Raw genomic sequence first — 15,878 nt, forward strand, 5'->3', positions numbered from 1 at the left:
ACTTTTGCAAGTTTCCTCAGATTTATTAATTCCTGTTTTATCAACTTTAACAAGGGCAACAACTCTTGGAAGTTATTAATTCTGAAGATTATTTCCTCTATTAGCTTTGGTTGGCCCTCAATTTCATGTGTCTTTGCTAATAACATCCATGTAGTTGATTGACCGCCTTCCTTTATTAGGGTGCAGATGTGTCCAAAATATAACTTCTGAAATAGTCTGTTGTTCAGCACAATAGCATTGACCAGAGAAGACTACTCTGTGTTGAGAAACAGAAATATATACATGTATAACATAGAAAATGAACCTATAAATGGACTATGGATTGAACATCTATGCAGTCGCTTGATCTGCAAAAATTGCAACCAAATTCTCCCGAATCATAGGGAGAATACATTAGACCAGTGTTTTCCAACCTATTTCCCCCAGAGCCCACTATAGCTTTCTAGAAAAATGAATATCCCACCAGTAATTAATAAAAAGTAACTTTATTTTAAATATTTTATCACAATTCCATTCAAGCATGAAAGACATGCTAAATGATGATGATGACTAAAGAATCTACAGGTAACTCTTTTAAGTACTGAATACAAATCACTTTAATGAGAACCTTGTGCCCGGTAACTATGGCAGATTTCATTAGCTTCAGCCATAAATCACTATGTTTTATAATTTCAAGTCTGCTTCTAACGCTAAAGCCTGCTTCTAATGCTATTCAACCAAATAAAAGACCTGGGGGAATGAGACAAAAGTTTCTTTGCTGAAATGACAGTATTTGGTATTTCTTTTCAACTTCATCACATAGTCACATCTTGGTACCTTTCATTTTGAACAAAGTATTCACTGGTTCATCATGATGCAATTCTGATAGCTCTTTTTGAAACTGCATTGGAACTTCAGAGATTTCTACAAGCAGTGGTTGAGTTAATCAAGAGGCTGTGAAGAAAGGATTTTCACAATTCCATGTCCCACTGAAAAAAAAAGAAGAAAAATAGAAAAAACTTTGGATCCCACTCCCCACCACAACTTTGTCAGGCCCCGCTAATGTAGTCCTATATGCATTATGCATCAAGAAAAGCTGAAATAGCCATAGCTTCAAGGTCTTTAATCTAAAGTTTGCCAGATTAAGGCTAACATGGAGTTGATCAATAAATACTGTCATATAATAACTAGAAAACTTGAGTCGTAATTTGGTTATATCCCAGTATAGTTACATGTCTTAATTGTGCACTTTGAATATTAGTTGTATCTATGTTATTTAATCTTTGAACTAACTCTACACTGCTTCTTACTTGATAATTTTACTTTCCACATAGAAATCTTGAAATCTGTTACCTGAATTCTCACCAGTCTCATCTTTATTGTCTCCTTCAGTTCGTGTAATCCAGGAAGCCCACTAACCATACCATCAGCACCCAGTACTCCAACAAACAATGGAAATGCTTCCACCAGCATACTACCTCCAGTTGTCAATCCCACCATGCCTCCTACCCCAGTAAACGTCTCCAGTGTGCCTGGAAGTGTTGGTCGGGAAGTCAATCGTGTCGTTGTGAACCCTTTGACAGCTTCTTCGGTCAGTATATTCCTCAACATTTATGTAATTCATATATTTACAAATTTCACAGGTCTTGGTATTTTTTGCTTTTTCACTTGATATAACTGCAGAAAATGCATCCTAGGTTTCTCCCTAAACTCCTCTCTCTTCCAACTCATTCACTATATAACTGCTATATAACTCCTTAATTCACTGAACTGATCCCTAATTCATTGCTCTTCTACTTTCTTCTATAAATTTTTCCCACCTCTCATTCACTATTTTTATTCCTTTGTTTACTGTCTCTATCTCTTCATTCACCATTACTTACCCCACATTCAGTAACTCTATCTGCATTCACTAACTCTGCCTCTGTTCTCTACCCTTCGTTTACTATCCATTCTCTACCTCTACACTTCGTTCATTTTATCTCTGTATTCATTCACTATATTATACCCCTTCTTTATCTATTTTACTCCATCTATATCTATTTCTTCACTACCTGTTCATCTCGTTCGCTATTTCCACTCCATGTGTATCCCCTATTCACTTACTCTACCCCTCACTCATTCCCTTTCCTTCACTCTCTCTCTTTTTTTCCATACTTCTTTATTCACCTTCTCTTTCTTAAAAAACTTACCCATAAGATAGAACTCATAGCTGTAAGTAGAGGGCACATTTTGTTATTCCTAATAATCATTAGCTTTTGTGCAAAGTTCAAGTTCTCTTTATGTACTTGGAATAGTCAACAAAAAAAATAGTCCACTGTCTACATTCAGAGTGTGGTACTTCCTCGAATGTAGAGTTAACATCTACACCTTACAGAGGGCATATAGCAATGTGTATGTCTGTGTGTATATATATATATATATATATATATATATATATATATATATATATATATATATATAAACGATGAGGATGATGATGATGATATATATATATATATATATAGAAAGAAAGAGAGAGAGAGAGAGATGTGCAGGCATGGCTAAATAGTTCACTTCTCAAGTACATGGTTTCAGGTTCAATTCTTGGTCTTTTACTACAGCTCCATGACCTATAACAACAGACATTGATGTCACCCTTTTATAGTTCAACTTCAGTCAAAATTTCTGGTTAAACTGTGACTGATGTTTGTTGACAATAAATTGTCCAGTAGCTTTGTGCTTTTGAATATCTCTGATGTAAAAGAAAAAAAGAAACTTGAAAAACTGGTTAGGGTTGGTGACAATAAGAGAATCTGGCCATAACAATTCTGCCTGAAATGTTAACACATGTTCCGTGCTAGCATGGGTTGGACAGTTTGACAGGATCTGATGGATCCAAGGACTACCTATGGTTTATATGACTGGGTGGCCTTCCTAATCCCAACCATTTTACAATGCATACAGGGTTTTTTCTCATGCCACCAGCACTAGTGAAGTTGCTATGCACCTTACTAGTCCACAGAACTGGGTGGGGGATGCAGATGTGGGTTAGGGTATGAGAGAAGTAGGTGAGGCAAAGCAAGTTCCTGTTGTCAGGGAGTTACATAGCCACTTACTTTTATCTTCAATTAATTATACATTATCTTGTAGCTTTGAGATTTCAATGACTTGATTATATATTTTTAGAATGACATTGTTGGGTAGGTGTGAGATGTCAGATCTGGCCAGTTTGAATGCTAATGGGATAAGGAAGGATTTATCAAGCGTAGTTAGTTAAATGACTAAGACATAGTATTGGAGTAAACATATGTCATTTAAGTCCATCTTGGGGTCAGTATCAATTTCCATCCTTCTGAAGTCAATAAAATCCCATCACTGATATTTTACTGCAACCAAATAAGTACCAATAGTATACTGAATTTCATTCTATCATACATGCATCCTTCCTTACAAGAACTAACTTTGTGAATTGTCAAAATGAAGAAATATAAAGAGATCAAAAATAAATTTGATCTACATGTAAGTACTGTGGTGAATATTTACCTTGGAGAGCAATACTGTTCCTAGAATGCAGTGTTTGATGACATAACAAATTTGGCTGTACTCAAGAAGACTCGTCCACGACAGCAGAATTGATACCAGTGCTGGTGCTACATAAAGGGCATCCAGTACTCGAAAAATAAGACACTCGGATTATTAAATGGAATATAGCTCAATTAGAGAACTACAACACCAGTCTGTATTTTATTTGTGGGTATTGTTAATATTAACAATCTCAAAATAAAGCAGTGTATTTTATATATATGTGTGTGTGTATGTATATATGTATGTATATATGTATGTATATACATATGTATATACATATATGTATATATATATATATGTATATATATATATATGTATATATATATATGTATATATATATATGTATATATATATATGTATATATATATATGTATATATATATATATATATATGTATATATGTATATATATATATATATGTGTATATATATATATATATGAATACCTTGCGCTTTAGTTTTGCCCCCTATTATTTATCTTGTTTCTCTCCATGAAATTCAATTGAATTCAGTTGTTGTCTTAAATTCATGCTTATTCATTTTCTAAGCTTCCTAAATTCATGCTACGTTATATTCTAATCACCCAGAATTCATTGCTCTTTTAAAAAATTACGATTTATGCATTGTTGTCTCTCAAATATTTAAAATCTACAATTAAGAGCCCTATCTACTCGCTGGCGGTAACCCGCCCTCCCACCCCCTCCACCGGAAGTCCATTCCTCTGTCATCCCACCCCCTCCACCGGAAGTTCATTCCTCTGTCATCCCACCCCCTCCACCGGAAGTTCATTCCTCTGTCATCCCCCCCCCCTCCACCGGAAGTTCATTCCTCTGTCATCCCACCCCCTCCACCGGAAGTTCATTCCTCTGTCATCCCACCCCCTCCACCGGAAGTTCATTCCTCTGCCATCCCACCCCCTCCACCGGAAGTTCATTTCTCTGTCATCCCACCCCCTCCACCGGAAGTTCATTCCTCTGTCATCCCGCCCCCTCCACCGGAAGTTCATTCCTCTGTCATCCTGTCAACCTCGGCTGTCTCCCGGAACCCATCTAGTGGCCTTGGCCATCCTCTCCCCTACCTTTGGGTAGCGCATTAAGGTTGAGAAATGTTTGCAGGTTGTAGGTACTGTTTTGCTTATGAATTCTTCCAATTGCAAGTTTTCTTTTCAGGTACACGACACTGCTTTTCCCCTTCCCAGGCTACAGGCCCACACCCCCAACACCCATACTGTTAGGATTGGCACTCTCAACGTCGGTACGCTGAAAGGTAGATCTGGTGAAATTGTTGAGATGCTTGAACGGAGACGCGTAGATATGTGCTGCATCCAGGAAGTAAGATGGAGAGGAGGTTCTGCAAGGTTCCTCACAGGCAAAGAACACAGGTACAAGATTTTCTGGGCAGGGAACACTGACGGGGTCGGGGGCGTAGGAATACTTCTAGCGGAGAAATGGGTGGATAAGGTAATCGAGGTCGTTAGAGTAAGTGACAGAGTACTTAAGATCAGACTAGTGCTTCATCATAGATTAGCTACTGTCATCTCAGCCTATGCACCTCAACCTGGGCTACCAGATGGTCTGAAAGACCAATTCTATGACACCCTCTTGCAAACTACCTCGTCGACGAGTGACAGGGACCTTCTCTTTGTGGCTGGAGACTTCAACGGTCATGTCGGACGTCGTGCTGGGGGCTTCCATGGCATACATGGAGGCTATGGCTTCGGTTCCCGCAACGAGGAGGGAACCAGACTGCTGGAGTTCTGTGATGCAACCAATCTTATGGTCTGCAATACCAACTTCAGGAAACCTGCCAGTCACCTAGTCACCTACCGCTCCGGCAGACACTCTAGCCAAATCGACTACATCCTCGCCAGAAATAGGGAAAGAGGGCGGCTTATAAATGCCAAAACCTACCCTGGCGAAGAATGTACCCCACAACATAGATTAGTAGTTAGCGACTTTGGGATTAAGGCAAAATGGGTGCCCAGAATTAGACAGGCTTGGAGAAGAAGGGTGTGGAAGCTTAAAGACCCTGCAAACGGACAGAGACTTAGAGACAAGTTACTTGAAGCATTTAACGAAATAGAAGGGGATATAGCATCATACAACGTGGAAGACAATTGGAGATTTCTGCGGGACAACCTGTTGAAAGCCACCGACCAGATTTGTGGGTGGTGTAAGGTCCCCTCCCGACCCAGAGTAACGTGGTGGTGGAACAAGGAGGTAGACAGGGCTATTAGACAAAAGAAACAAGCTTGGAAGGACTGGAAGAACGGTGGTAGCAGGGAATTGTACCAATGTGCCAGAAGGGAGGCTAGGCGACAGGTTTATTTAGCCAGAGGGGAAGCAGATAAGGAAAGATTTGCCAATGTTCTGCGCCGTGAGGACCAAAGACTCGAGGTATTTCGTGTTGCAAGACAGTGTAGGAGAGAGAATAGTGATGTTGTAGGAGAGAAATGTGTTCGCATGGATGATGGTACGCTTGCATTAAATGAGGATGCAAAGAAAGAGGTCTGGAGATGCCACTACGATAGATTGCTTAATAAAGAGAATGAATGGGAGAAAGAGAGCCTGCCTTATGTCGACCCAATAGAGGGACCAGCTATCCGAGTTGATAGTACCAGGGTAGATAAAGCAATTAAGAGTATGAAGACCGGGAAAGCCCCCGGCCCATCAGGAATCACTGCAGAGATGCTCAAAATATCTGGCAGTGTTGGCTATAGCCTAGTCACCCGTATTACGAACCAGGTGATACACGAAGGAGTCATACCCTATGACTGGTGTAGCAGCATCATAGTCAACTGCTACAAAGGTAAGGGGGACGCTTTAGATACAAATAATTACAGAGGCATCAAGCTGTTAGATCAGGTTATGAAAGTTACAGAGAGGGTCATAGCCCAACTAATTAGGGAGTGAATCAATTTAGATGAGATGCAGTTTGGGTTCGTGCCAGGTAAAAGCACTACTGATGCCATATTTCTAGTAAGACAGCTGCAGGAGAAATACCTAGCCAAGGATAAACCTCTGTACCTGGCTTTCGTTGACATGGAGAAAGCCTTTGACAGGGTTCCCCGATCCCTTATATGGTGGTCAATGAGGAAACTTGGGATAGAAGAATGGTTAATGAGAGCTGTGCGAGCCATGTACAGAGATGCTGCCAGTAAGGTGAGGGTTGGAAATGAGTACAGTAATGAATTCCAGGTAGAGGTAGGGGTCCACCAAGGTTCCGTCCTCAGCCCCCTCCTATTTATCATAGTCCTCCAGGCGATCACAGAGGAATTCAAGACAGGTTGCCCCTGGGAGTTCCTCTATGCTGATGACCTTGCCCTAATTGCGGAGTCACTATCAGAACTAGAGAAGTTTCAGGTGTGGAAGCAAGGGCTAGAATTGAAGGGCCTTAGAGTCAACCTAGCTAAAACCAAAATCCTAATAAGTAGGAAGGTAGATAAAACACAAACCCCTTCAGGTAGATGGCCCTGCTCAGTATGTAGAAAAGGAGTAGGTAGTAACTCTATAAGATGTACCCGGTGCAAGCTATGGACACATAAGAGGTGCAGCAATATCAAAGGCAGGTTAACTAGGAAGTTAGTTTTTGTATATGGCAGATGTTCATGTGCAATAAACACTGTAAACAAACAGGAAACAACTTCTATCTCATTCCAGGGAGAAAAACTAGAGGTAGTCGATAGCCTCCGCTATCTGGGTGACCAAGTTAGTAGTGGGGGTGGGTGCACTGAAAGTGTAGCTGCTAGAATAAGAATAGCCTCGGCAAAGTTTAGAGAGCCCTTACCTCTGCTGGCGACAAAGGGACTCTCACTCAGAGTAAAAGGCAGACTGTATGACGCATGTGTACGAACAGCCATGCTACATGGCAGTGAAACATGGGCTGTAACTGCTGAGGACATGCGTAAGCTCGCAAGGAATGAAGCCAGTATGCTCCGTTGGATGTGTAATGTCAATGTGAATACCCGTCAGAGTGTAAGTATCTTGAGAGAAAAGCTGAACATTAGAAGCATCAGTTGTGGTGTGCAAGAGAGACAATTGCGCTGGTATGGACATGTGGTGAGAATGGATGAGGATAGCTGCGTGAAAAAGTGCCACACCCTAACAGTTGAGGGAACCCGTGGAAGAGGTAGGCCCAGGAAGACCTGGGCTGAGGTGGTGAGGCAAGACCTTCGTACATTGGGCCTCACCGAGGCGATGACTACTGACCGAGACCTTTGGAAATGTGCTGTGCGTGAGAAGACCCGGCAAGCCAAGTGAGATCGTTGCCAGTACCCCATGACTGGCTCTTGTGCGGGTGGCACATAAGATGCACCATTTTGAGCGTGGCCGTTGCCAGTACCGCCTGACTGGCCTTCGTGCGGGTGACACGTAAAAGCACCCACTACACTCTCTGAGTGGTTGGCGTTAGGAAGGGCATCCAGCTGTAGAAACTCTGCCAAATTAGATTGGAGCCTGGTGTTGCCATCCGGTTTCACCAGTCCTCAGTCAAATTGTCCAACCCATGCTAGCATGGAAAGCGGACGTTAAACGATGATGATGATGATATATATATATATATATATAATCTAAGAGAGTTAGGGGTTGAGGATCCAACCCACTAAGGGATAATATCTATCCAATATACTGCTGGGAGGGTACCCAATTATTGTTACACTAGTGTTATACCAAGTGCAATAAGTGGGTGCAGGTAAAAGGGGTTTTTTTTACCCTAAATTTATATAGCAATAAAAAAAAAAATGGAGGGGGGTATGAGGTACTCATCAACTTGCAGACACTGTATTCCGTTGATTAATTTGTTTATTTTGTAACTAAATTGACAGAAAACAACGTACAGGCACTTATGACATACCATGTCATATCAACAATTAAGATTTCAAATTTAAGGGACATTTAGCAATTGGAGAAGGGACAAAATCTTACAGCTGTTTCAGCCTAACGTTGGTATGCCCCATTCTATCTCTATAGCTCCTGTACGCTGGAGTAATTAGATGAAAATGATGTAATGGGGGTACATGCATGATTCGCTAGGCTTCTTCAGAGATTTTCAAAATTCAATACATGAATTTTGTCAAATTTTAATACAAATATAAAATAAGAATAAAATAAAAATATAAGGCACATAAAAAAACCTACAAAAAGTATATAAGCCCATATAAATAGTCAGAAAAACTCGAATATACATGCCTATGCATGTATACATTACCATATGCAGATATACACGGTTACAAAACATAACTACATGAGTACATATATGTGTGCTCAGATGCACATACACAGATTGCTGCACATGCATACCAAAATAGTTAACAGTTACTGTCACCATATGTGAGGGGGACAGACACATATCTATCCCCTCACATATACATACATGCATATATGTATATATAAATACTCCCATACATACATGATGCCTGGTATGAACGTTATTCGTTGCGTTTGGAAAGCTGTTTATATGTTAAAATTTGTTGGTGGAGGGGTCTATGTGGGAATTATTTCTTGAGGAGTTGTTGATATAATAATAACAATAACAATAATAATAATATGCCAACTTTTTAAAAATTTTGATGAGGTGCTCCGTTATTTTTTCCCATAGAGAGGATAGGGTCCTTCTAGTAATGGGTGTTAAGGATACTGCTGCTATTTGAGGACCCTTTGAGATATAGGTATTCATTTTTGCCAGCTAAGTGAACTGGAGCAACATGAAAATAAAGTCCTTGCTCAAGGACACAATGTGTTGCCAGGAATTGAACTCCCGACCTTATGATTGTGAGTTGAATACCCTAACCACTAAGTCACTTGCCTTCACAATTTATATATGTATAAGACCCAACAAGCCAAGTGAGACCATAACCCGTGGCCTATGCCAGTGGGTGTAACCAGCCCACTTATGAGTACCCCTCATTCATTGGACAATGAACTTTGCTTGCGAAGACCTGTTGAGGCAAGTGAAATCAAAATCGCTGACATGGCCGATGACTACTGCCTGATTGGTACTTGTACCAAGGGAACGTTAAAAGCACCATCTGAGCATGATCGTTGCCAGGGCCGCTGATTGGCTCCCGTGCCAGTGGCATGTAAACACCACCATTCGAGCGTGATTGTTGCCAGCGTCGCCTAACTGGCACATGCGCCGGTGGCATGTGAGGAAACAACATTCGAGCATGGTCATTGCCAGTGCCGCCAGACTGGTTCCCATGCAGGTAGCACGTGAAAAACACCTTTTGAGCATGGTCATAGCCAGAACCGCCTGACTGGCCCTTGTGTAGTTGGTGTTGGGAAGGGCATCCAGCTGTAGAAACTTTGCCAGATCAGATTGGAGCCTGGTGCAGCTTTCTGGCTCACCAGTCCTCAGTCAAACCGTCCAACCCATGCCAGCATGGAAAGTGGACGTTAAACAATAATGATGATGTGTGTGTGTGTGTACATATATATATTTCTTCTAAATTTCTCAATGGAGACATTCAGTAACAGTACTCTAAAGTGAAGATTATTTGCCAACATAATATGTCAGTCCTGGTTAGGATAAATGTTACTGTTATTTAGCCCCAGGAAACATCATCTCTAGTTGGCTATACATACAACACACTCTATATATGGGTAATATCAGGAAATATGGCATACAAGCAATTTCTTAATTCTTATGCAAAATGAAGAAATGGTTTCTAATTTTCAAAAGGGAAATTTTCATTACCTTAAAATTAATATACATGTGTGTATACATGTATATCTGTATGTTTGTGTATGCATGTATATCTTTATATATTTGTGTTTAGATCATATATTGGTGCGTCTCTATATTTTTACATATTCATATTTCTGCACATGTCTATTTGTTCCCACTTTGCCTGCTCCCTCTCCTCTCTTTTTTCACACACTTTGTCTTGTGATGTTCATTTCCGCTTGTCCTAAAACATATTTCTTAGGCACACACACACCATACATTATCTATGTATGTATTTATTTAAATGTATGTGCATATATAAGGCTATGAAAACAGTCAGATCAACATTATTGCTAGTGAAATTGTAAAACATATCCATTTATCCATACACTCAGTCACACACTAAAACATGCATATACACTCTCACAGTCAATGACATATGTCCCTAAAAGTCTTTTCTTATGTTCAGTATTCACACGAAAAACATACTATTTTCTTAAGACTTTTAAGGCTCAAATTTCATTTTTCTCTGTGAATTAGAATCACAGAATTATGAATAACATAATTAAGTAGTGACCTTATTAAGTTCCTTCAACAGATTCCTTAATAAACATTAATAAATAGTGATAGAAGCAAGGGAGTAGTAAAAGAATGGGTAATGGAGAGCATTTTTATATTTATCTACTTTATTAATAAAGAGAGTATTGTAGTTCGTTTGAAGCATTGTGTATTGTTTGTAAAGAATAAAAAGTTTAGAATGGTATAACAATGCACTAAAGAACAAAAAATGGACTATATACCTGTTGTAACTTGGTTATCTGCTATAGCAGCAGAGACTCCAGCAAATAAGATCTGAAGAAGGAATTATAATTCTGAAATATCATCGGACTATAGATAACCAAGCTACAACAGGTATATAGTCTATTTTTTGTTCTATAGTGCATTGTTATACCATTCTAAACTTTTTATTCTTTATTATTAAAGCTGCAAAGACATTACAAAAACTCAAAGAAAACTGTCCGGTGAACGGGAACGTGAAACTCTGAGTAACAGTTTGTGTGATGTCTTTGCAGCTTTATTAATAAAGCATATTACTCTACCTCGAGTACTATTTTTTTCCATTTTGTTTCACATTTATGTGCTTACTCTGGTAGGTAGGCACGCAGGCAGGCAGGAGGGATCATCATCATCATTTAACGTCTGTTTCCCATGTTGACATGGGTTGGACAGTTTGACCAGAGCTGGCAAGATGGAGAGCTGCACCAGACTCTTATCTGATTTGTTATGGTTTCTACGGCTGGATGTCTGTCATAACACCAACCATTTTACTGAGTGTGCAGAGTACTTTTACATGGCACTGCATGAGTCTTTTGCTTGGTGTTTTTACAGTGTTTCACAGATGCTTTTATGTGGTACTTTACCAAGCATGTATATACATGTGTGTGTATACACACACACACACACACACACACACACACACACACACACACACAACCAACAACTACCACTGCTGTCCACAGGAATGTATATAAAGGAGACAAGACAGCCAGGCAACTACAGTTGTCAACACTCCTGTCACAGCGTGGGACCTTGAAGACTGCTAAAATGCAAGAAAGTATATTAGTCCCTTAATTTTCAATACTTAATATTTCATTCATTCAATAAGACAATCAATACTTCATTTCATTTTACTGAATATATTATATATTCTATATCCTACATTAATATTATAAGAATATAAATAAAACATAAAAAACAGACAGATTTGGAATTCCTTTGAATAATATATTCCTCTATACACTATCATACAAACCCCTTTTATATTTATTTATATATATATATATATATATATATATATATATATATATATATATATATATATATACACACATGTATATATATATATATACACATGTATATAATTATGATTTAACATCTTTTTCCATACTTGCATGGGTTAGACAAAATTTATTGGAGGCAAATTTTCTACTACCAGATACCCTTCCTGTTGCCAACTCTCACCTATTTCCAGACAAGGTAATATTTCTTTGTGGCCAGACATGCTCTTGCAAGATATTGGAAATGAATGACACTGTTTGTACAGCAGGAACACTCATTGGCAGCTAAGACAAGAAGATACAAACATACACACACTCACATATATAAAAATATTTAATCCATAACCATTAGTCTGACAATATATATTCTGTTTCACCTATGGTTCATTGGGAACTAAAGAACAAAAGTTTAGGTAAAGCTAATTTATAATGTATGCCAAGTAGGAAAGAACAGTGGAATTCTTTGAGGTTCTGCTTACCAAATTTACTCACAAGACTTTGGTTTACCTGGGGTTACAGTAGAAGACACCTGCGCAAGGTGCTATGCAATGAGAACTGAACCAAAGACCATGTGGCTGGGAAGCTAACTTCTTACCACATAACCACCCACTGCATATATTAACTTATAATTCACATGAAATGACCTAATATTGTTTCAACTAAATTAAAATTTAAACCATACATTTAACTTTGTTCTTTGTTTTCTCCTCCTACAACAGAGCTATGATGCTGCTCCAATGACTCCAGCTCAGAGGGCTGCACTACAGGTAAATTTCATTTGTTTTTATATCTTATTTTTCTCATGCTAGCATTGGTTAGAATGATTATATTATTGAGACATTGTTTAGCAACCAGAAGTCTTTCCTATCACTTACCTTCACCTATTTGTCAAATAAGGAATGCATTATTCTACGTCTTTGAAGGTGCAAAGTTAGTGGATAATCTGTCGTAAGCATTCTTTGGGAAAATGCAAATGTGGTTATATAAGTAAGCAATACCCAACACCAACACAAAATTCCTGTATATAAAATAAATTAGAACAGTTTTATAAAACGATTTTCAGGTTAGCCTCAAGGCCACAAATTATTAATGCTAGTTCATGATACTCTCAAAAAATAAAGTGAAAGAGGGAATGAAAAGCAAAGTCCACCAAGTAGGATTTGAATTCAGAGCATAAATATACATTGTGATGCATATATTTGTTCAGTAGTTTACTTTAATAATGGTCTTTAACACCTGCACAAAAACGACAAATGATGGGAGAGATTAATTATATCAGCCCAAAAGTACGAGACTTATAAATGACCCTAGCAGAAACTGAGGCCATTTTAAAGATCATAATAAAAACATCAAGTGTTATTACTCTTGTCTTATTTTCTGTCTATAATTTTTTTTTTTTCAACTCCTTCATTCAATGCAGGATTTATTTAATGCATGTAAATACTTCACCTCTTTTTGCCCTCCATGTAGCAATATTTTGAAATGTTCTTTTACTTTGATATCCCTCTTCCTCCATATTTTCCACTGCAGTCTTGAATCTTTCAATTCATTTTGTATTTCACTCATAAGTTCTTTCTCTCTAATACTTGGATATGCCTTAACATAGCCATCAATAAAAATAATAGTTCGGTTCCTTAGCATTTCACATTTTGGTTCATCTGACAGCCTCTTCCAAACTTCCTAAATGGCCCTACTCGAAGTGACAGTCTTAAAGGTAGATGAATTTTGTTGGTAAAGTCAATACAATGCCAAGACCTATTGTAGTAATTCTATTTCATTCAACTGACCTGAAGTGTTAGATACTTCCATTGTGCTTCTTTCCACAAATGCTGTATTGATGACCTTAAAACAAAAAGTAAACAATCGGTCAGAGCACTGCAACGCGTAATCATGGAGGTGTGAGTTTGAGTCTCATAGCTAACCGCCTACACTTTTTTCTACAAAATAGGGGTAGTTTATCCTGTTCAGGCTATATTATTAGCATTATCCTGCGATTGAGAATTTAAAATCACTTCTTTAACTTTCTAAGACATCGCAACACTTCTAAAAGCAAACTTCTTTTGTTTGTTTACGTTTGTCATAATTTGAATTTAATATTAATTTTATCTTTGCTATGACAAAACTTTTGTCTAGTGTAGATCTATCTATAATCACTATCATTATTTAATGTCCATGTTCCATGCTAGCTTGGGGTGGAAGGTTTCACAGAATCTGGGTTCAAGGACTGTCATACTCCAGTGTCTATTTTGGCAGTGTTTCTGTAGCTGTTTACCCTTCCTAATACCAACCACTTTACAGCATTTCTTCTTCTTTCTTGTGCATCACTGGCACTAGTAAGATCGCCATGCAGCTTGCAAGACAACAAGCCTATAGGAGTAAGGGTCAGCTTTGATAGAAAATGAGGGATTAAAGTATAAAAGAAGGTGGAAGTGAGCAGGTTCTTGCAGAGAAGCTACAAAGCTGTGAAAAAAATAGTTGTGATTAGGTGAGTATAAGTGTGGGAGCAAAGGAATGCGGACTTTGGGTGGCTGAAGGTTTGCAAGAGATAGGGAAATAGGAGAAAGGAGGTGAGGTAGACAACTGTAAAAGGTGGTTAAGGGGTAGCAGATGATCTATGATGCATGAGTTGAGAAAGGTAGAGGGATGCAAGACACACAATCAAACAAATGAGCTCTTTTTGACTTTTCAACCTCATGTCTGATGAAATATGCTACTCAGTTAATTCACCTATTTTCAAAAGCCCATCCTATGTGTGTGTGTGTGTGCAAGCATAGCTGTTTGGTTAAGAAGCTCACAACCACATAATTTTGAGTTCAGTCCTGGACAAATGTTTTCTATTATATCCCTGGGCTAACTTTTGACTTGTAAACAAATTTGGTCAATGGAAGCTGAAGCCCATCATGTGTATGTGTATATATATATGTGTGTGTGTGTTTTTTTTATTAGTGATAGGAAAAGCATCCAGCCATAGAAACCATGCCAAAACAAACATGGGGCCCAGGTAGCCCTTCAGTTGGCCAGCTCCTGTTAATTAATAATGATGATATATACATGTGTGTATGCATATATATATATATCATCATCATCATCATCATCGTTTAACGTCCGCTTTCCATGCTAGCATGGGTTGGACGATTTGACTGAGGACTGGTGAAACCAGATGGCTGCACCAGGCTCCAATCTGATTTGGCAGAGTTTCTACAGCTGGATGCCCTTCCTAACGCCAACCACTCAGAGAGTGTAGTGGGTGATTTTACGTGCCACCCGCACGAAGGCCAGTCAGGTGGTACTGGCAACGGCCACGCTCAAAATGGTGTATTTTATGTGCCACCCGCACAAGAGCCAGTCCAGGGGCACTGGCACGATCTCGCTCGAATGTCTTTACATGTGCCACTGGCCCAAGTGCCAGAAAGGTGACGCTGGGCACAGGTGCCATCCCGATTTCGCTTTCCCTTACCCCAATAAGTCTTCGCAAGCTGAGTTTCGTGTCCAATGAATGAGACAACGTTGGCATGGGTGCCAGTCGTCGACAGTATAAATTTAGTTTGATTGCCTTTGATATTGTTAGAGTAATGGCAATTTTACTGAAATTGTTTAAGGGTGTACATACTTCAGTGAGATACTGTATATATATACATATATACATATGTCTACAAATATATATCCATACATTTATCTTTTTATATCTATATACATACACACACACACATTTATATAAGCATACTTCCAATGACACAAACACATATCTATATATATATATACATACATGCATGCACATATATATACTCACACACACATGGTTATATAGCAGAGCAGTCATACCTCGACCAGTC

General features: G+C 38.8%; 1 protein-coding gene across 2 annotated transcripts in view; it reads left to right on the top strand.

The window, feature by feature from the left end:
* Positions 1-15,878, top strand: part of LOC106867803 (uncharacterized) — a 51,875-nt gene that overhangs the window by 23,586 nt on the left and 12,411 nt on the right. For both annotated transcript variants that reach the window (XR_016243403.1, XM_089358567.1), the window contains exons 3-4: positions 1,372-1,570; positions 12,765-12,812. Coding sequence is in view for 1 of the 2 variants with exons in the window: in XM_089358567.1 (XP_089214693.1) it covers positions 1,372-1,570; positions 12,765-12,812 (247 nt within the window). In the remaining variant the exon portion in view is untranslated. The remainder of the gene's footprint in view (positions 1-1,371; positions 1,571-12,764; positions 12,813-15,878) is intronic.

Source organism: Octopus bimaculoides, chromosome 10 (assembly GCF_046866305.1).
Source record: "Octopus bimaculoides isolate indiv1 chromosome 10, ASM4686630v1, whole genome shotgun sequence".
In the NCBI taxonomy this organism is placed as follows: domain Eukaryota; kingdom Metazoa; phylum Mollusca; class Cephalopoda; order Octopoda; family Octopodidae; genus Octopus; species Octopus bimaculoides.